This window comes from Neopelma chrysocephalum, unplaced genomic scaffold (assembly GCF_003984885.1).
Source record: "Neopelma chrysocephalum unplaced genomic scaffold, ASM398488v2 Primary Assembly neopelma1_97, whole genome shotgun sequence".
NCBI classification, from domain to species: domain Eukaryota; kingdom Metazoa; phylum Chordata; class Aves; order Passeriformes; family Pipridae; genus Neopelma; species Neopelma chrysocephalum.
Window position 1 is genome coordinate 1,686,348 of NW_020897760.1, and position 20,308 is coordinate 1,706,655.

General features: G+C 44.2%; 1 protein-coding gene across 3 annotated transcripts in view; it reads left to right on the forward strand.

Annotated features, from left to right (window-relative positions):
• The window catches only part of DNAJC6 (DnaJ heat shock protein family (Hsp40) member C6), a 43,748-nt gene that overhangs the window by 17,489 nt on the left and 5,951 nt on the right, over window positions 1-20,308 (forward strand). For all 3 annotated transcript variants that reach the window (XM_027694377.1, XM_027694376.1, XM_027694375.1), the window contains 14 exons: window positions 4,499-4,649; window positions 5,463-5,512; window positions 5,597-5,745; window positions 9,427-9,549; window positions 11,994-12,127; window positions 12,784-12,978; window positions 13,322-13,439; window positions 14,148-14,227; window positions 14,407-14,600; window positions 14,694-14,774; window positions 15,437-15,877; window positions 17,440-17,592; window positions 19,007-19,075; window positions 19,780-19,914. In XM_027694377.1, the coding sequence (XP_027550178.1) occupies window positions 4,499-4,649; window positions 5,463-5,512; window positions 5,597-5,745; window positions 9,427-9,549; window positions 11,994-12,127; window positions 12,784-12,978; window positions 13,322-13,439; window positions 14,148-14,227; window positions 14,407-14,600; window positions 14,694-14,774; window positions 15,437-15,877; window positions 17,440-17,592; window positions 19,007-19,075; window positions 19,780-19,914 (2,073 nt within the window). The remainder of the gene's footprint in view (window positions 1-4,498; window positions 4,650-5,462; window positions 5,513-5,596; window positions 5,746-9,426; window positions 9,550-11,993; window positions 12,128-12,783; window positions 12,979-13,321; window positions 13,440-14,147; window positions 14,228-14,406; window positions 14,601-14,693; window positions 14,775-15,436; window positions 15,878-17,439; window positions 17,593-19,006; window positions 19,076-19,779; window positions 19,915-20,308) is intronic.

Consider the following 20,308-nt stretch of genomic DNA (forward strand, 5'->3'; position numbering starts at 1 on the left):
CAATGCCAAGGGAAAGCCCATAAATATGATGATGGGGTTGTAGCAGCTTTCTATCCCTTAATGCTGGTGGGAAAGCACATCCCACATTCCCAGCTCTGCTGGGAGAGCTGCGTGTGGGAGGAACGTGAGCTGTGCTGCTCCTCCGCTGGCTGGCGGGGCTGATGGGGGAGGCAGAGGCACAAATAGTATCTTTTTTTTGTTGAATGTTCCTTAAAAACAATCCAGGCTTTGTTGTTAAGGCCACAACAACAGCGGCCTCGACTTCTTTCAGCTCAGGGAACTTTAAAAGGGTCATTTCTGCCAAGGCACAGGGTGATCTCTGTGCTGCCCTCTCACACCGTGCCTGGGTAAGAGTCTCAGGGGATAAAACAAGAAAATAACCTTTCCTTCCTCCCAAAAATAATTGTGAGGAGGGAGATCACTGCAGAGAAATGTGATCCAGAAATGTGGAATTTGGGACATATAAACAGTAGCAAACAAGTTTTTCTCATTGTAGTGTCAGGATTTTGTGGTTCCACTGGAAGAGAATACAGAAGGGTATTTAATACTCCCAAACCACTATTTTGGGAGAGTGGGAGGTGAAGGCTTTAATGCTTTTCTACATGGCAATGGGTGTTGGAATGAGATGGACTTTAAGATCCCTTCCAACCCAAACCATTCTATGATTTTAAGATAAGGAACAGGGAATATTTATCTCTTTCCTCACTCCATCCCTAAAGAAAGCACAGGCAGTAGCTCTCTGAGCAAAAATATATCATTTGACACTGAAGATACTGTTACATATAGTTTGGGCAGACTGAGGGAAACCTGCTTCCTTTCCTATGGTTTCATGTCTGCTTTTTGTTTGCCCTTTACAGGCAAAAAAGGTCTGTTTGCTCTTGCTAAGTAACCTATGAAACACAGTCCTTCTCTGCTGATCTTCAATTTCTAGACATCTTGCTTTCACCTCCCTGCTCTCAAGCTCAGAATTGCTTCATCAGCATAAATATTCAGACTGACAGAGTCTTAAATGCCTTTTAAATGTCGGCTCATTTCCTCCCTGGTTCTCTGGAGAGCTGGAATTCATTCCCTGTGGTTGGTAGGGTTTGTGGGTTGCCTGGGGTGTGGTTGGTGCTCAGGTACCTCCCCAGGCAGACAAGGACCACAGTGTGCAGATTTTGCAGGGAAAGCTTCAAAATTAGGAATTTCTCACTTGTTCCAACCAGTGAGCATCTCCATCAGCTGGTGGCAGTGCGTCCCCCTTTGTTTCTGGTCCCTCTGTGGTCCCCTGCAAAATGTCTGGCTGCAGGTGATGGTGGCAGGGCTGAAATATTCCCCATCACTCAGAGTCACATCTGCTTCATTCACCCATTTCTGGCCCCAAACCCCAGTATTTAAAACTGGACTGGCCCCAAATCCCAGTATTGAAAGCTGGACTGGTTTGAGTGTCTTTTCTTTTGAGGATAAGCACAAACACTATTCATCAGACTGCAGCGAGGGGATTTGAGGTGAGGGTTCCTCTGCGGGGGTAGGGAGGAGGTGGGTATTTCCCCTCTGAATGCAGCACAATTTCTTTCCCTCTTCCTGTGCAGAAGATGCATTTCGTAGTCTGGCTGATACATACACTGATGGATTGGCCCTATTAAGGGAAGACAGCTGACAGTGGGTCTCTTTTGACAATAACAACAAGTATCAGGCTCTGTAAGCTCCTAGCACCTGAATTGTCCTGGGGAAGCACTGCAGGTGCTGGTGTAACACCTGTGTCTTTGGTGAGCAGGTTATGGTGGGACAGCAGGCAGGGGAACCACCCTCAGCCATTCCCATACAGGAGCACCTTCCTCTGCGCTCCCCTGGTGATCACAGCCTTCTCCTCTGGAGCTTTCTCTGCCCTGGGAAGAGATGTTCTCCTCCTGCACTGCACGTCCTTCCCCTGATATGCTGTAAAATCAGCCAGGAGAGCACTCAAGTGCTTTAATTAAGATTTCTATGCTCTCCAGCTCCCATCCTGTACAACAGAAGGCCGGTGCTGTCAGCAAGGGCTCTTTTAGCTGGAGTCCCATCCCTTGGCTGCTGTTGAGGAAGGACCATGCCAGGATGCTGCTATAGGATGTTTTAGTTTGTAAGGAAATGCAGCAGGTTGTTGCAGTATTTGGTGGCTACTGGAGGTTTATTTTGAACATGGAATAGTCTCTTCTCAGGGGAGGCATTGGGTCAGAGCTAGTCCTTCCACCAGAGGGGGTGTCATGTGCCTTGGGCACTTCATTTCAATATGTAATGTGCCCTTCTCTTTTGTGCTGAGGGAAAGAACTGTTTCCCTCTTCTGGGTTCACCTTCTGGGTCTGGGAGGAAGATTTTTCTGAGCAGAGAAATGCTGTTGAGCTGCTCACTCACCACCTGACCAAGCTCCTGGTGATCACCTTATCTGCAGGAGAAACCTGACCCTCCTTCCTGCTCCTCCAGAGAGGGAGCAGCCACTGGATCATCCCTTCCACCTCAGGGAGTGTCCTTGGTTCTTCTTGTGCCACAGCACAGTTCACAGTCCCTGCAGGTTGGCCAGGGGTTGGAGGGACAACTCAGCTGCTCTTTTCTCAGGACTTTCATTCTCAATAAGAGCAAACAAATCTGTCCCTGAGCACAGCTCAGGAATGTGCAGTGGCAGTGGTGGTGATACTTGCGAGGTGGCTGGTGTCCAAGGAAGATGTGTGGGATGTGGGGCCCAGCCCTCCCTGTTCTGGTGCCATCTTTATTAGCCATCCTTTCTGTTCCTCTGCTTTAGTGTGCACAGGAAACTTGGAATTAATGGATTTTTTTAGAAATACAGTGAAATTCTAATTCTCCCTGTTTCTCCTCCTCTCTCCCTTTTCTTAAATCTTCAGATGGATTTCTAAAGATTCTAGGTTTTCTGTACTCTTGAAGCCTTTCTGTCCTCTCCTACAGCACTTCCAACTGTAAGAATTTGTCCATCAGCCCTCTGATCCCTTTGTCCCCTTTTCCTTGTTCCAAGCTACCACCTTTCTGCCTTCCTTTCTGTTAAAAGTTGACCTGCAGAACTGAAAGTCCCTTTTGAACATCTCCTCCTCCTTCCATCCCTGGCTCTTCTAGCACAGAGTAACATGAAAACAAACTTTTTGAGGTAAGATCTAACACCGATTCCATACTTCCAAGACAATGAGTTAGTTTGATTTTTTCTTTCTCTTTTTCTTTCTCTTTCTCTTTTTCTTTCTCTTTCTCTTTTTCTTTAATCATATTTGAAGTGAATACTTGCAAGTACTTTGGCAAAAGAAATATCACTGTGCCTTGAGAAGGTGTCTTCTGTTCTGAAGCTGGCAGAGTGCAGTGAAGAGGTGGCCTCTAAATTTACCAGTCTAGCACAGGGGTGAGGTGCATGTGGACCATGACATCAGAGTGCATTAAGCACTGGGGAATAAATAACATCACTTTGCCCATGAATCTCCAGTTTACGGATTTATTGATATCTCACTGCAGGTTTGAAAGGGTAAATGCCATTTAAACGGGTTTGGTAATCTACAGAGTAAATCAGTAGGAGCATTTTAATGAGATTTTTTCATGTTTAATATTCTGAATGCCTCTAGAATATTTCTTTTGATGATGATGATTATGTGAACAATATTTCAGTAGTGTGTATCTAACAACACTCATGGACATGCTCTAGAACCAGACATAATGAGGTAACAAATGTATATAACTAATGTAGTTAAAATTTGCTAAAATCAAAATAGTCGAGACCTAGTGAAGAGAAAGCAATTTTTTAAAGTAGTCAAGAGCTTAATTTGTAGTTTATAAGCAATTAAAATATCATTTTATCATAGAATCATAGAATGATTTGGGTTGGACAACCTTCAGTCATCCAGCTGCAGTCAAATGTATATTTGTATATATATAGTGTTGTGTAAACTGGTGAGGGCCTTTTTCTTATCCCTGTGGAGGTGGTTGTTGGTTTGGTCTTGGTTGTGACCAACAAATCAGCTTCATGCTGAAGAGCTAGTCTTGCTTTGGGTTGTCTGGAGAGGTGAGGGAGCTTAGAATCATAGACTGGCTTGGGTTTGAAGGGATCTTAAAGGTCACAGAATCACAGAATCAATTAGGTTGGAAAAGACCTCTGAGATCATCAAGTCCAACATATGACCCAACACCACCTTGTCAACCAGACCCTGGCATTGAGTGCCACATCCAGTCGTTCCTTGAACACTTCCAGGCTCTACCAGCTTCCTGGACAGCCCCTTCCAATGTCTAATCACCCTTTCTGTGAAGAATTTCTTCCTGAAGTCCAACCTAAACCACCTCTGGTGCATCTTAAGACTGTTTCCTGAGCTCAGCTGGCAAGAATGTGCCATCCCTCATCTCTGGGAAATCTTGACTTTGACAAGTAAACCCTTTTTTCCCCTCGCTTGACAGAGCCCCTGTGAATATGTTGGGTCTGACCAGAGTAGTGGAATTACTGGCTCTGTGGGTTTGTTCCAAACAAGTGATGTTGCCTTTGATTTTGTTGTACTTGAAGGTGCCTCATCACCAGACATGGAGTCCAGCTATGGGGGAGGCTTGCTAGATATGGTGAAAGGAGGAGCAGGGAGACTCTTCAGCAATTTGAAAGATAACCTGAAGGATACCCTGAAAGACACATCTTCCAAGGTCATGCAGTCTGTTGCCAGGTACAGTACACCTGAAGCAGGTAAAACCACTGGCTGCAAAGTGCCAGTCCCAGCTGCCAACTGAATAGCACAGCACAACTCCCAGGGAACACAATGAAGGAAGGAGGTGAAAATCACAAGTGGCTTCTTTGATTCTGTCTCATAATTGGTATTTGACCTCAAGGAAGCAGGAAATACAAAGTAAAACAATCTAACCTTCATAGTAAATGAGCATCCCCTTCCCAGTGCAAGTGGAGCACTTGGTCTCCAATTCCTGGAGGATTCCCTGTGGGGTCCTACTCAAATACCACTTGAATATTTTGTCACTGAAAACTGGCTCATATCGAGCCTCCCTTGAGGCTCTACTTGCTGATGTTCCCATCACTAAATCCACCTTTTGAATATAAGAAAGGGCTGAGGTGGCTTTGCTTTGGTGACTCTGCTGGCATGCTCCCCTGTGCTTGGCTCTCTGCCCACTTCCAAGGGATATGGGGCTACAAGAAATTAAAGAAACTTAATGCATGCAAGACTTCAGAGGCTTTGAGGGATCTGCAAAGTGGCAAACTACCAGAGATTTCTCCTGAAAACTGGCACTGAAAATTAATGACAAAAGGGAAAAGGGACCTTTTTTGCAAATCCTGCAGCCAGTTAATTGCATGTGTAGAGAGGAAGGCTGGGTCACTGTCTGCAGGAAGCCATTTGCTCCTTCTTCTTAAGAGTTATTTTTAAGATCATTTTTCCTTATGTGATAAGTAGATTTTTGTGGGAAAACATTTCTGGTTCCTCTAATGTGCTGCTTTTGTAATGTCTGTCTCCTGCTTTGTCTTCTTTTAGTTACACTAAGGGAGAGCTGGATATTTCTTACATTACCTCAAGAATCATAGGTAAGTGCTGCTTAGTGAATAATACAACCTGTGGTATCCCAGAATTACATAAAGACTCAGACTGGCTTCTCCTTGCTTTCCTAGTGATGTCTTTTCCGGCTGAAGGCGTGGAGCTGGGATTCAGGAACCACATTGAAGATGTGAGGACGTTTTTGGATTCCAGACATCCCGACCACTATACCGTCTTCAACTTGTCCCCCAAATACTATCGCAGTGCCAAGTTCCACAACAGGGTGAGTGTCTCCCAAGGGTTTAACAGGAGGAAGGGGTGAAACTCCTTGGGAAAAGGGGCACCAGGTCCTGTTTCTGAGTGTGGCAGAATGTAAGAAGATGATTAAGGAGTTAGAGGTGTTTTTAAGCTGCTGTGGTGGTTTTTGGGTTTTAACTGATGCCTGGGATCACAGGGATTAAAGAGCTGGAAAGTTCAGGGCATAATTCTCATGTCAGAAAGAGGCACTGAGTGGAACCTGCACTGCTCTGATCTCCTACAGAGCTGTTAGAAACTGCTGAAGAGAAGTAAAGAATAAAATGAAAGGGCTTTGAAAGAAATTACCAGTATAAGAAAGCAGATTATTTTCATGTTGAACAATCCTGTGCTTTAAACAAGTAGGAGCCCTTAGCAGGCAAAGCACAGGACTGAAAACTGGTTCTAAGGGACATTTTGGCTCTTGTGACTTTAAAAACCCACCTCCACTCTGTGGCCCAGTTTCCCTCTCTAAAACCAGAGCAGCATTATGGGAGCATTGCGAGGCTCTGGTTCATTAATGGCTTTTAGAGGAAATCTCTATTAAATGCTGCTGGTGAAATGCAAGATTAGATTTAATCTTTCCAAAAACTTCCTGTTCTTTCCTTCTCCCAGAAGGGAGTGATGTGTTTTGTTGTTTTTTTTTTTTAAATTTCTAACTTTTTGTTGCCTTCAACAAAAAAGCCAAAAGCAGTTGCCAGGCTTAACCCTCAGTCAGGGTAAATTAATCTAACCTATAAGCCTAATTTAATTTTAATTTGAGGTATAGCTGAATTTACCTTCAGCAATTGCTCCAATCACCAGAAATCACTCACTCATGAAGCAAATTTCTCAGAGACCTTCAGTAACCAGCCATGACTTCAAAGATGAGTAAATGAAAAGGAAAGACTCATTAAAAGATACCAAGGGCTCTGAATCTTCAGTCTTGATTGGTTCTGGTGCATCACTTGCTGTTGGTGGGTGGAGGAAGATCCATCTACTTCTGAAAGCCCAGCTTTAAACTTCTATTGTTATATGATCTGTCTATAACTCCTCCAACCCTGAGTTTTACCTACTCAAAATCTTAGCAGGTGACTTTGGACATCACTCTCAAAACATGACCTGGTGTTTTGGAACCATTGCCTTGATTCTCACAGGAAAAAAAATGATGCATCTTTTAATAAAATATTGTACTTTCAGGTTATGAGCTAGGAAGTAGTGATTCCAAGTATTTTACATGAAAATGAAGGTGCATAGCACAACACATGAAACAATTATAAGGTTGAACTTCATATATATTGTAAAAGATACTAATGGGTCATCAAGGAGGTGAAATCACCTTCAGAGTGTTTTCTGCTGTGGGTGAAGATGTCAGCATGAAAAACTTTTGAATTCCTACACTCTTTAAAACTTTTTTGTTCCTAAGATCAAAGTAGGTCACTCTGCTGCGTAGTGGCACAGGAGGGAGATGAATTAATGTCCTGCTGGGCTATTTTCCTGCCTGAATGTGGCTGAGCAGGTCACAAAGCCCCAGGTGCCCAGTCTATCGAGGAGGACAGGGGACTATGAGTGGTTGGTGAGGCACTGGGAAAGGTTGTCCAGAGAAGCTGTGGCTGCTCCATCCTTGGGAATGTCCATAGCCAAGTTGCATGGGGCTTGGAGAAACCTGGGATAGTGGAACGTGTCCCTGCCCCTGGCAGGTGGTGGAATGAGATGAACTTTAAGGTCTCTCCCAAACCAACCCATTTTATGACTCCTCACATTGAGACCTTGCTGTGCTTTGTTCTCTCTGTGTCCCCAACAGGAAAGGAGAGGAGAGCTCATATCTGGCTGAGGAAGCCTGAGCAGTTTCAAAACATGTAACACAAATATAACATTAAACAAACCCAAACTTCAAAGTCCCCGATGGGTCACATTCTTGGCACTTGCTGCCCTACTGTTCAAGTAAAACAAGCTCTGGCTGCTCATTCCCAGAGCTCTAGAAGAATTCCTGTTACTTTTCCCCAAGGTTGTGTGCCATGAGTGGTGAGGAGGTTATGTTTGATGTAAACAAAATGCTACATAGAGCAGATTTAATTTCTTAATTGCCAACCAACAGGCAGATGTGTAATTATAGGCAACATAAATATATAATTATGGACTGTTGGGAAATGTATATTATTTACTAGACAAGTGATAATGACTTTTCCAGATGCTTGACAGTGTTTTGGGGTGAGGTTTGTTCAGAAGATCATCAGTGAAAGGGTCATTGGTCATATTAATTCTAAAAGGGAAAATGAAGGATGTACAACAGCAGGAGTGAGACAAAGCACAACTCTTGAGACAGAAGGTGGGGGACGAGTATAATCCTGCAGAGAGGGTAAGTAGGGAATGGTCATTCCCTGACTTCCAAACCTTGAGCATGGTTTGACTTGTTGGGTGCTTTCTACAGCACAAACCTGCACTTGCTCACCAAGGGCACAGCTGAACTTTGGGATATTCTGGAGACCTAAAGCTTTCATGAGTCTAAAAAGTGATTAGATGAATATCTAATTAGATATTAAATTAGACAAAAGTCTACCAAATGTTAAGCAGAGCTCTGCCAGCAGGATGGATGCCTGGGTTAGGCAGTCCTGCCAGCTTGGCCTGTCCCTGCATCCCCTGGGAGTCCTTGGAGCTGTCACTTGACACAACACACAGCTTGGTGGTTCTCTGGTTTGAGTCAGGATGCCTGGTTCTGCTCCAAGATGTTGTGCAGGTGTAAGACAGAACCTTGAGCACAAGTTTTATGAAACCTGGAGCTCTTCCTTCCTCTGAGAGATAAAACAGGTATGGGAACCATATGTGTGTTTAAGAACATCTGGGCAGATAATCTCCTTCCTTCCCTGTTCTCATTAAGCAGGATCCAAATGTCAGCCGAGAGAGAAAACCAGTTCTTTGTCTGTGGACAAACCTCATGACATTTCTCCTTTAAATTTCTTCTAGCCAGAAATGCCTTTTAAAAAAAGATATTTTGATTAAAACCAGATGAAAGGGAGGTGTCCGTCTAAGGCTATTTGATGTGCTGCTTGAGACTGCAAGGACTGTTCTGGAGATAAGTGTTATGACTCAGAACTAGTACATTGATGAATAGTAACTAGACATACTTTAGGATTTGTGGCTTTTCAGCTCTAAGGAATCATTCATTTTCCTGGCTCATATATTAACTATACTTACTCAGATATGATTTTTTTTTTTTTTAACAGAAGATTCCCTTTCATCAGCTTAATATCTGTCACATAGTGCTTGGGAATCCTATGACACAAAATGACTGAGAACAACAGATGCTCAGTACCCTTTGCAAATCAGAGCAGTAGTTTTTAGGGACACGTTGTACAAAGGCTTTAGATATGGCAGACATCAATGTGAGACTGGAGCATTATGAAAGGGCCACTCGAGATAATCTGACATGGAATGTAAATTTTTAAAAATGTGCAGTCAGGACCAACACATCAGTTTTATGTTATTTGACTGAGAATGCTTTTTTGTTTGCCTCCTCATCATTCATGGACATCACGGTGCAGAATTATGCATGGGGAGAGATGCAGCAGGTTTCAAGCACATAACTGTAGGTTGTAAAAGGAAAGTAGGTTTCTGGGGAGAAAGCATTTGTAAAGCAGGCCTGGCTTAATGCTCTTACAAAGCTGGTTTTGTTGCTGTGCCCTTCCTGCAGGTGTCTGAATGTAGCTGGCCAGTCCGACAGGCGCCCAGTCTGCACAACCTCTACGCTGTCTGCAAGAACATGCACAACTGGCTGCAGCAGAACCCCAAAAATGTCTGTGTCATCCACTGCATGGTACGTACAGAGTGACCAAAAAGTCACCAGATGATGAGCCATAAGTCATATTGCATGTCTGGAGTCTGTGTGCAAGGAGGGGCACAGCTTCTAAAAGAAAAAGGGATGTAATAAAACTCACAGAGAGAGATACATCTTCCATGTGCAGCTGTAGAGATAAGCTGGGAGGGGTAACAATGAACAAGAAGCAGGAATGCAAAGCCAGAAAGGTTACAATTGTTCTAGCAATGAATTGTAGAGGTGATGAGGAGCAAAAAGGTTTGAATTTCACCCAAGAACCTACTGTAAGAGTTGTCAGGCTGCTGTGATTTGCCCAGTTGAACAGGTTGTCCAGAGCAGCTGTGGCTGCCCCATCCCTGGAAATGTTCAAGGCCAGGTTGGAGCAACCTAATCTAGTGGGTGGTGTCCCTGCCCATGGGAGGGGATGGGACTGGGTGGGCTTTAAGGTCCCTCCTAGCCCAAACCATTGTGGGATTCTGTGACTTCACATTTTATTTTAAGTAGTTGCAGGAGAAAACGGAGCCTCCAGACTGAAGGTTGATGGAAATTGGGCAGAACACACATAGATGGCAATTCTGTCAGACTGTGAATCTGAGAATGTTGAAGTCTCTTGCTATCAGTACTTGTCAGGCCTGGCTGAAGGAGCCCAGCTGCCTTCTGCTTCTCTTTGTGCAGCACAACTGAAATGGTAAATCCCCCGCAAGGGTTATTCAGCACAGGGCAAAGTGTAGATTGGGCTGCAGGAGAGTAGCGTGATTCTGTAGGACTAATCTGTAATTTACCCCATACAGCCTTTCATACTGACAGCAATGCCCAAAAGGAGAGTTGTGTTCTGCTGCTGGAGCCTAAATTAAATCCAGGAGGCTGTCAGCCCTGATCAGCATAAACTGGGAGGAACGGAGGAAATGACTGATCCCAAATTGCATAGACCTCACATATGAGTCTGGCATTTCTGCCTTGCACAGCACAGCCAGAGGCTACCAGATGTAAATTCCCTTCAAATAGAGAGGAAGATGCACTTGATGCCTCCAGTTCCTGGAAATTAGCTCAAGAATCAAATTCCTTTACTGTCCTTTGAGCAATGAATATCACGATAATGCTGTAAAGTATAGGGAGTCCTTTCCAACACTAACAAATCTGCAGAAGCCCACTTGGTTTATATGAATCTCAGAGATCTTGTCAGAAGCAATTGGAAGGGGCTAAACCTTAAAAAAGGAAATAGCCTGTTAATGTCAAGCAGGTTCCCATGGCCTGGGTCAGCTCCAGCATGGCAAATCCTACAGAAAATGGAATGCCTAAAAGGTGCCTGAAATCAGCAATTGCAGGGAACCAGGGTGGTGAGGCCCTGGCACAAGTTGTCCAGAGAAGCTGTGGCTGTCCCATCCCTGGAAGTGTTCAAGGCCAGGTTGGATGGGGTTTGGAGCAACCTGGTCTAATGGAAGGTGTCCCTGCCCATGGCAGGAGGTGGGACTGGATGGGCTTTAAGGTCCCTCCCAGACCAAACCATTCTGGGATTTTATGATTCTGTATAACTTTTAACTTGTGTCAGACTTTGAGGGGGACTGCTTGCCTGATGGGGCAGTAGCATTCCTACTTCTTCCTTGGAAATGAGTTTTGAGTTCTGGGATCTTCTGTCCCCTCTGACACGAGGGGGACATGAGCTGGGTGCCATGGTACTCTGGCAGGATTGAGCAGGTTTTCATATCCATCACCGTGCCACGAATATCCAGACCTGGATTTTGGAGGAATGGCTTTTTCTTTTTGTTTGGCTCACCAGAGCTGGGGTAGGGTCCATATGACTCATCACCTCCTATATTCCTGAGTATAGGAGGGACTCAGGGTGCTGGGGATACACTGATTTTCTCCTGCTCTTTCTGTATATTTGGTCCATCAATCTGACTCATCCTACTCATCATACCTTCATCCTTAATCACCCTGAAAAGCCCCATAGACTTGTTAAGGAACATTCTGTAGCTTGAGGGCTGTGGAGGTGTTTGGGTGAGGGAGCCTCGGGCTGGATTTTTTGTTTATGAACTCTTCCAGGATAATTCTCTTAGACAAGTACCTGCACATGTGAGATGGGTGTACACTGATCCCTGTAGTCACTTCCAGGCCTATGTTTGAAATAATTGTAATATTACAGTTTGAGAGCAGCCACGAAACACCAACATTTGCAGATAAAATGTACTTATGGGCTTTAAAACCAAGCCTAAACCATCCTCAGCTTTGGCTGGTCCCTGGATATTAACTTTGATCCAGGCTGGTGCCACTCACTGAAGTCCTGGGTATTAAGCAAATGACACAGAACAGAGAAGTCTTCATCAGCTAGTGGTCTCAATCCTAATCTTTCTGGACAAATGATTTTTTGTCATTTAAGGAAGAGCTGAAATGTTAAGGATTTCTCTGATACTGACACACTTTTCTCTCCCTGCCCCTTCTGACAGGATGGCCGTGCAGCCTCAGCAGTTCTGGTCAGCGCCATGTTCTGTTTCTGTCACCTCTTCTCTAGTCCTGGCCCTGCCATGCAGCTGCTGAACACAAAGAGACCTGGAATTGTACTGTGGCCATCTCACAGGAGGTACAGGATCCTGACTAAACTCTATGACGTGTATTCTTCATGCTAAAAACTGCCCGAGTCCCTGTCGTGTGTTTTGGCACTGTGTGCCCAGCCCCAGGCTGAGACAGACATTCAGACTCCACTTTGCTCCTCAGAAATAAGTAGTGAAGTGGTGAACACACGTTGGAATAGGTTGTCCAGAGTGGCTGTGAGATTGCTGTCCTTGGAGATTCCTGGTTGGGTATTACCCCAGCGCATAATCCAGTTCCGAGATAAGAGTTGGGAAGCTGGTCCTGCCCTGAGCAAAGAGCTGGAGAGGTGAACTTCAGCTGTCTCTTCAAACCTGAATTATTCTATTATTTCAGTTGAAGGTGTCCCTGCTCGTTGCAGGGGGTTGGACTAGATGACTGTTAAAGGTCCATTCCAACCCAAACCTTCCTGTGATGAACCTGCGGTTAACAGGGCCTGGGTGAATCCATCTCCTGTGTCAGCTGCATCCCTACAGAAACAGAGGGTAGGTTTTGTGCCAGCTGCAAGGATGCTGAAGTGCATGGAACTCGAGTCCTGGACCTGTGAAAGAATGGCACTTTCACTGGATTTCAAGGTAGACTTTGAGTATGAAATGGAAACTGGTCACCTGGGATGGTGATTTCAGCACTGGCTTTCTCTGCCTGCAGGTACATAGGATATATTTGTGATCTAATAGCAGACAAGCCCATCATTCCTCACTGCAAACCACTCACTATCAAGTCAGTCACCCTCAGCCCTGTCCCCTGTTTCAACAAGCAACGCAACGGCTGCCGGCCCTTCTGCGACATCCTCAGTGGAGAGACCAGGATCCTCACCACTGCCCAGGAGTATGAGAGGATGAAGTGAGTTCTGTGACCTCCTCCCATCCTTAGGAGCTTCATTTTGCTGGAATATGTCTAATAACTTTGTCAGGCTGCCTGATAAATGAAGATATTAATCAAAATTAATTGAAAGTTAGTGCTTAGTGGCCAGAGTGAGTCTGAGGTTGTCATGTGGTGGGATTGTTCAGTGCTGTGTTGGTTTCCCCCCTGAAATAATTTTGTTTTAACTCACCCTAACACCAAGCAGAGCACTGAATGCTCCTTCTCCCTACTTGTCCTGAAGGAGATTACAGTTTTATGTTGACCCTGATGATGGGTGGTAGGAGGGACCTTAACTGTGGATTTCCTTCTCTTCCCCTCAAAGAGAATACCGTGTGCAAGAAGGGAAAGTCCTAATTCCACTGGGAGCCACTGTCCATGGAGATGTTGTTGTTTCTGTCTACCACATGAGATCCACCATTGGGGGACGTCTTCAAGCCAAAGTAGGAGCTTGTTTAACTTCTCTTGTGTGGTAGAGGCAATGTGAGGAACCAAGAGGTGGCTAAACATGGGACCTTGATAATTTGCCTGATTATATGTTGGAAACCTTAATATTCAAGTGGCAGAGTGACCAGTGAATGTTTTTCTCTTCTTCATTTGTTATTGGTGCTGGTTGCTGTAGAGATAATATTTTCCTGAAGCCTCTACTGCAAGTGAAAGGCTCTTGTGTTTGCCTGGGGTCCAAACCTGTTGCTCCCAAACCTATTTAATTTAATTATTTATATTATTAATATTTATTTATTTATTTTGTTTATAAATAAATAAAATAACAAATAAATAATTTTATTAAATGAAACTGTGGAAACAGTTTCATTTAATTGCAAAACTAATGAGTAGATCCCAGAAATAAAGAGAAGCAGGGACCTGAAGGCTGTGAAGGCTTTCTGCTACATGGAGGCTGCAGCAGCAGGGTTTAAGGCAGATGGAAATATTTGGAATATTTGGGAATATTGAGAAGGAAAAGCTCGGCTGCCTGTAGAACAAGCAGAATGAATTAGCTTATGCAGCAGTTAAGATTAGTCTATATAGTAGCTGGTAGTAGGGTAGACTTAACTAACTGTCTGCATATAAACAGCTATTTTAATTTCAGGAATTTAAGCACTTGTTCAGTCTGGTGCTCTGCAGTTTGGTTTTTTGTTTGTTTTTTTCAGATGACCAACACACAAATATTCCAAATTCAATTTCATACTGGATTCATAGCCCTGGGAACAACCACTCTAAAATTCACCAAGTGAGTATCTGAAGCTGAACGTTAATCATACCTGACACATAAAAGCCTTATGAAGGCTGAGGGAGAACAGTCACAGATGAAATATGAGAAGTCTCTGTGCCTGCATATATTGAAAGACTTTATATAGCTTGCCAGAAATATTCTTCCCTTTAAAACTCTACCACTCTTGTCCCCTTTAGGCCTGAATTGGATGCCTGTGACTCTCCAGACAAATATCCTCAGCTCTTTCATGTTATACTGGACATAGAAATACAGTCCACAGATAGACAAACTGAACTAACTCCCCCATGGGAGAACTTCACAACAAAAGACATCAATCCATCCATCCTCTTCTCCTCTCACCAGGAGCACCAGGACACTCTTGCTTTGGCAGGTAAGTGCAGCAGAGATTTATCCATTTACATGCTTACCTACAGGCTGAGCTTGGTTTAGCTTGATTGTATGTCTCTGGTGCTCTGTGCTGCAGGCAGAGGTCCCACGGATTCACCCCAGGATAACATCAGGAATGTTGGGCAGAGTGCATTCTTCTCCTCTCTCAGCTGGCAAGGTACACAGGCTTGGTCTTCAAAGTAAAATCTGCTTTGAACAAGATAAACAGCTTTTTTTCCCCTCCTTGGAGCACAGAGTCAGGCTGAAGGATCCCATTGTAGCATGGCTTTCCCATTAGATCACAGTGTTGTAGCTGGGCACACCCTTATGTTGCAATTGAGTGGGAATTAATTTCCTACAATGTCCTCTTCAAACATCGCTGGCCTGTGCTGCTGGTCTACGATGATTATTGACATAGTTCTAGTGTGAAGCTTCACCTGAGGCCTCCTTGATGCTAAAACTTTAAATAAACCTTGATGATAAAATTTAGGTTAATCTTTGCAAAGGAATCATGGAATCATTTAGGCTGGAAAAGACCTTTAAGGTCATTAAGTCCAATCGTTCTCCAGCACTGCCGAGGCTACCACTGACCCATGTCCCCAAGTGCCACATTCACACGGCTTTTAAATCCCTCCAGGGATGGGGACTCAGCCACTGCCCTCAGCAGCCTGTGCCAGGGCTGGACACCCCTTTTGGGGTGATATTCTCAGTAGCTTTTGGGGTGATATCCTGCTGTAATATTCTCAGTAGCTTTGTGTTCTGCTTGTAAGCTGACTTTTATGGGACCTTTGTGATGACACAACTAACAGATACCTAATTTTATTTTTAATCATCATTTAGATCAGAAATCTGACAAAAGTAGCTCTCACCCCACCTCAGAGGATCGAGCAGCGTTGGTGCATGAGGAAAGCGAACAGTCAGATGACGAACTCTTGTCCCTTTCCAGTCAGCACAGTAATGCCAGCGGTGACAAGCCCCACGGGACACCAAAACACAGCAAAAAGCAACAAGAACCTCCAGCACCACCCCCTCCTGAAGATGTGGACCTGTTGGGCCTGGATGGCAGCCCTATGAGCAAGAACTTTCCCTCACAGCCCACGGCTGCCCCCTCTAACTCAGACTTGCTGAGTGATTTGTTTGGAGGGCCGAGTGCCCCGAGTCAGAGTGGACAGCCTGCTGCTGAGGAGGTTTTCCATGTGGGGGGACCTGGATCTGTGCAATCAACTCCTCGGCGTTCCGCGGCCTCAGCGTCCCCATCCCCGTCCCCAAGGGTGGGAGAAGGTAATGGTGGTTGTGCCGTGTGGGACCTGGGGCATGTGCTTTGAGAACCCACCGGGTGAGAGGCTCTGGCCTCTTGTTTTCCTCTTGGGTACCCCCATTTCGTGAAAATTAAGAGCTGTGGGGGATCCCAAGAGACCAGCCTTGGTGGTGCATCTTCACAGTCAAGAACATGAACCAGTTTGTTCCCTAAAGTCTCTGCTGGAGCACACCCAAATGTTTGGTGGCTCCTTACACTGACAGCCACTGGAGATCCTCAGTTTTGCTCTTCCTATGTGTCAAAAAATGCATATGAGGAGCTCGTTAGTTTAAAAAAAAAATCCTCTCAGGTTTTGGGTAGACCCACAGCACTTTGAATTTAATTTCTCTTTTAACTTAGTGGGTCTGGAGCTGTGATATTGATCCTGGACTAGGAAATACAGAACATTTGTTTCTTCCAAGACAGACTGGGACCAGGCAGGCAGAAGGAATGGTTGGATAGATATTAGAAAGAGGGATCTTTCGGAGGGTTAAGTGAACAGAGGAAGGGAAAAGAGAACAGAGAAGAATACAAGTTTCAGTGGAAGAAACTGGGTCGCTTTTACCTGGAGAAGGTTCATCTTGCTGTGGCTGTTGTAGGCTCAGTCTGGGGCTTTTGCCCAGGGGTAGGAAGGTCGTGCAGACACATCTCACAAGGCAGAGGGGCTGTAACAGATCAGGAAAATATTTATGGATATTGTTGTTGTGCTTTGTAGAGCCAGGATCACACAGCGAAGTTGTTCCAAGCCAAGAAAGCAAGAATAAGAGCTTGTGAGATGAGAGTAGTAATTGATTGAGAAACATAAGTAATGAGTAGCATCATTAACACAGGGCACAGCTTGTATGGATTGTGTCTCTCTTACAGTAGCATATATTTAATCTCTGTTCAGGATGCTTTTCACCTTAAATTTGTTGACAAGTAAGAACCTGAGTGACTTCATAGGAGTTTGTTTTGGTTGGGTTTGTTGGGGTTTTTACATTAAAGAGAGATGACTGAAAAAATTGATAAAAAATGGAGTTTGAGAAGAACTGGATTTTTGTAACAAGTGATGCTCTGTAGAAAGGACACCAGTTATTTTCTAAAGCATTTCTAAAATTTTACCCTTTTATCCCCAACATTTGTAACCTTCGCCAGCCTGAAATCATCTTGAATTGCATTCAGCTCTTGAGAGGAAGCAGGAATTGCATCAGGGCACTAACTCCAAGCTCTAGGCTGTCCCTCACCATCCATTTATGTACTGGCAGTTTGTGCAAGTTGAAGTGTCTGAGTACTTAAATACTCACTTTGCTTGCTCCTACATTCAACCCCTCTTTGGAAACTAAAGATGGGGTCAGTGTGTTGCCATGACCAAGTCATGGGGCCCTCTAGGATCCCAGAATTTGGCTGGGGTACTGACACCCTCCAGTTGTTCACCCACAGACTCACACTGCCTCCTGTTTGCTCTCTGCAGGTATTAGGTTTTATTCTCCATGCCCCAGTGTCTTTCCCCTGAAGCCAATTAATTGTACAAGTTAATAATTTAGTTTTCTCAAATGTGTTTTTACAGCCACTGCCTTTGATCCATTTGGAAGTAGCCCCAAGCAAGCTGGTCCCGACCTCCTAGGTTCGTTCCTTGGTTCATCTGCTGTCCCTGGGGATCCTTTCCTTCAAGCCACAAGAAGCCCTTCACCGACTGTGCACAGTGATCCCTTTCACATGGGTAAGAAAGGGAGGTTATTCTATATTTAAATACATGTGAAATGTTGCTTTTAAATAGCCATGGAGCCATTAAGTACAAACTGATGCTCACCATAAAATGGCTCAAAACCACAGAAACCCCACTAAACAGGAAAGAGATTTTTTTCTTCAGACTTAAAGCATATTCATCATTTTAAGTGTGATAGGATGAGCCTAGTTTTGCTCAAGTCTTAGATTTAATTAATAAGCTATTTATATAAATGAAAAAAAGAGACCATGAAGAATGTCTGCTCTCATATTCCTGTGGCTATAAGGTCTCAGTTGAACCAAACTACCATTAATTGACTAAATACACACTAGAGAAAACACACATCCTTTGGTGATTTTAGTTACAGGCATCTACTTTCTTTAGATTCTATAATAACCCTGACCAAATTCACAGATGAATTTGACTCTTATGTGAAGAGAAGGAATTTTTTTCCTTTACTGGACTTTCTTCTCTTTGTTTGAAACGTTCCTTCTCCCCTATGCCAAAATTTAATGTTGTAACCTTCTCTGAAACACATTCAGAAATGTATTTGTTTGTGTCTGATCATCTAACACATGTCCTTTGGGTGTAACCATCTCCCTGGAAAGCTGGAATGTCCAAGGAGGCAAGTAGTGTGCTGCTGGCACTGCTCACATCCTTGCTTTTCCAGACTTGGGTACTGGATATTCACTCTGTGATTAAGACATGGGGTCACACTTGTAGCTGGCTGCACTAATGAAGGGAATTTCAATGGCATCTCAGCATGGTGAAGTATTAAATGACAGTGCTGATATCTGTGGATAATGAAATGCTGCCAGGGTGAATGCCTTAGGCATCCAGGCTTTATGTGAGACAGGGTTAAAGGAAGGGCTGTGTGTGTCCTTTTTGGTTTACGACTGTGTAGGCTACTTTGCTTTGTTTGTTTTTTCTTGCCCTTTTCATGTAGAATATTTCCTTGGGTTGAGATGTATTCAGCAACACAACCCCCTATGTGTTATTCTGGTAGGAAAGATTTTATAAATAAGTATATAAAGGCTCTGACCAAAGTTATCATAAAATGAACACTGTAAATCTGTGTCCTTCCCCACTTACTTCTGGATAGCATGAGATCAGAAAAAAAACATTAAAATTGTAATGCCCATCATGGGGGAGAAGTTCACATGGGTGGACACAATACTGTGTCTCCTGCTCTTTGTCCCCTGCTCTTGGACTCATAGAATCCTAGAAGGGTTCGGGTAGGAAGGGACCTGAAACATCATCCAGTTCCAGTCCCCTGCCCTGTGCAGGACACCTTCCACTAGAGGTTCATAGCCCTTGTTCATAGAGTTCAAGTATCTTTTAGCAGACACTGGATTATGTTGGTTTTCCTGTACTACTTTGAGATATTTATATTAACCATTCTCCTCAGCTTCCAGCACTCCAACGGTTTCCATACAACCAGATGTTTCCAGTGGTTGGGACTGGCCCAACAAAGCAGGTATGTATCCCAAAAATTCAGGTTGTTTAGCAAACCCAAACCTTAAGGAGCCCTGAGAGAGGTGGGGCAGAGAACAGGCTCCCTCTTTCTGCTGCTTAAAGCTTTGAGGAACACACCAAAACCTCAGTGAATATGTCTGTTATCTCAGCTGAACTGCAGCAGGTTTGCTGTACCTGTTGTCCTCGTCTCCCAGCCATCCAGGTGAGGATCTGGCTAAAGAATTCTAAACTCCTTCTGTTCAAAAACATCTGGGTTTGTTTCCTCAAAGCCAGATAGGTGCTTGGTGAGGGTGTACATAGGTGTGTTTCATTCCAGTGCAGAGCCACCAGAAGGACCTGGGAAGTGCTGTGCATTCCTGGGATGCCACTAAATAGTTGCACGATTCTTTCTAATCTTGGGATTTGGTATGTCCTACCAAGGTTGCTTCCTGAAAGCTTCTAGTTCTTAAAATATACCCTTTTGTCATAATTACTCTGTCACTGCAGACAGTCTAGGGAACATTCCTGTGCTGAGCCTAATTGTGAGTGGGTGTGCAACTAGTCTGGGCCAACGCTGAGCTGAGACTGCTTAGGAACCTGCCTCAGTTTTAGTAGTCTACTAACATCATGTGACTGAGCACTGGGTAAGAGCTGCACTCATGTCAAACAGGGGTAAAAAAAGAGTTATTTTTTGTTTTATACATTTATATGTCTTTTCCCTTTAAGGTGGCCTAGGAATGGGAAGTAAGTCTGCTGCCACCAGTCCTACAGGATCCCTCCATAGCACTCCCACTCATCAGCCTAAACCCCAAACACTGGATCCGTTTGCTGACCTGGGGACTCTTGGAGCAAGTTTAGCAGGTTTGCATCTCTTATTAAGTAAATAAAAGAATAAATTACCATCATTCTTTTAGAGAAATAGGCTGAACAGCCTGGTATGTGAGGGTCCTCTCAACCTACCTGCACACCAGTGCTGCTGTCAAGCTTTGCCTTCTGCCTGATCCTCTGGAAGCTCTCACAGATCTGTGGTTTTCTTGATCCTCTGTCAAAAAATCTGCTGGCAACATGCTGGGACCTCAGCTGGGACCTCCATGAATTGCAAAGCATAACTTCTGATAAGTCTAAACACACTGGCTAAGGATGCTCTGTGTTCAGCTTTGACTAGAGAACTGCTACTAACAGGCATGGGAGGAGAATTTGGCTGTTCAAAGCTACTGGGGTTCTAGAGGAACTGTTTCTTTCTAGACTTGACTCA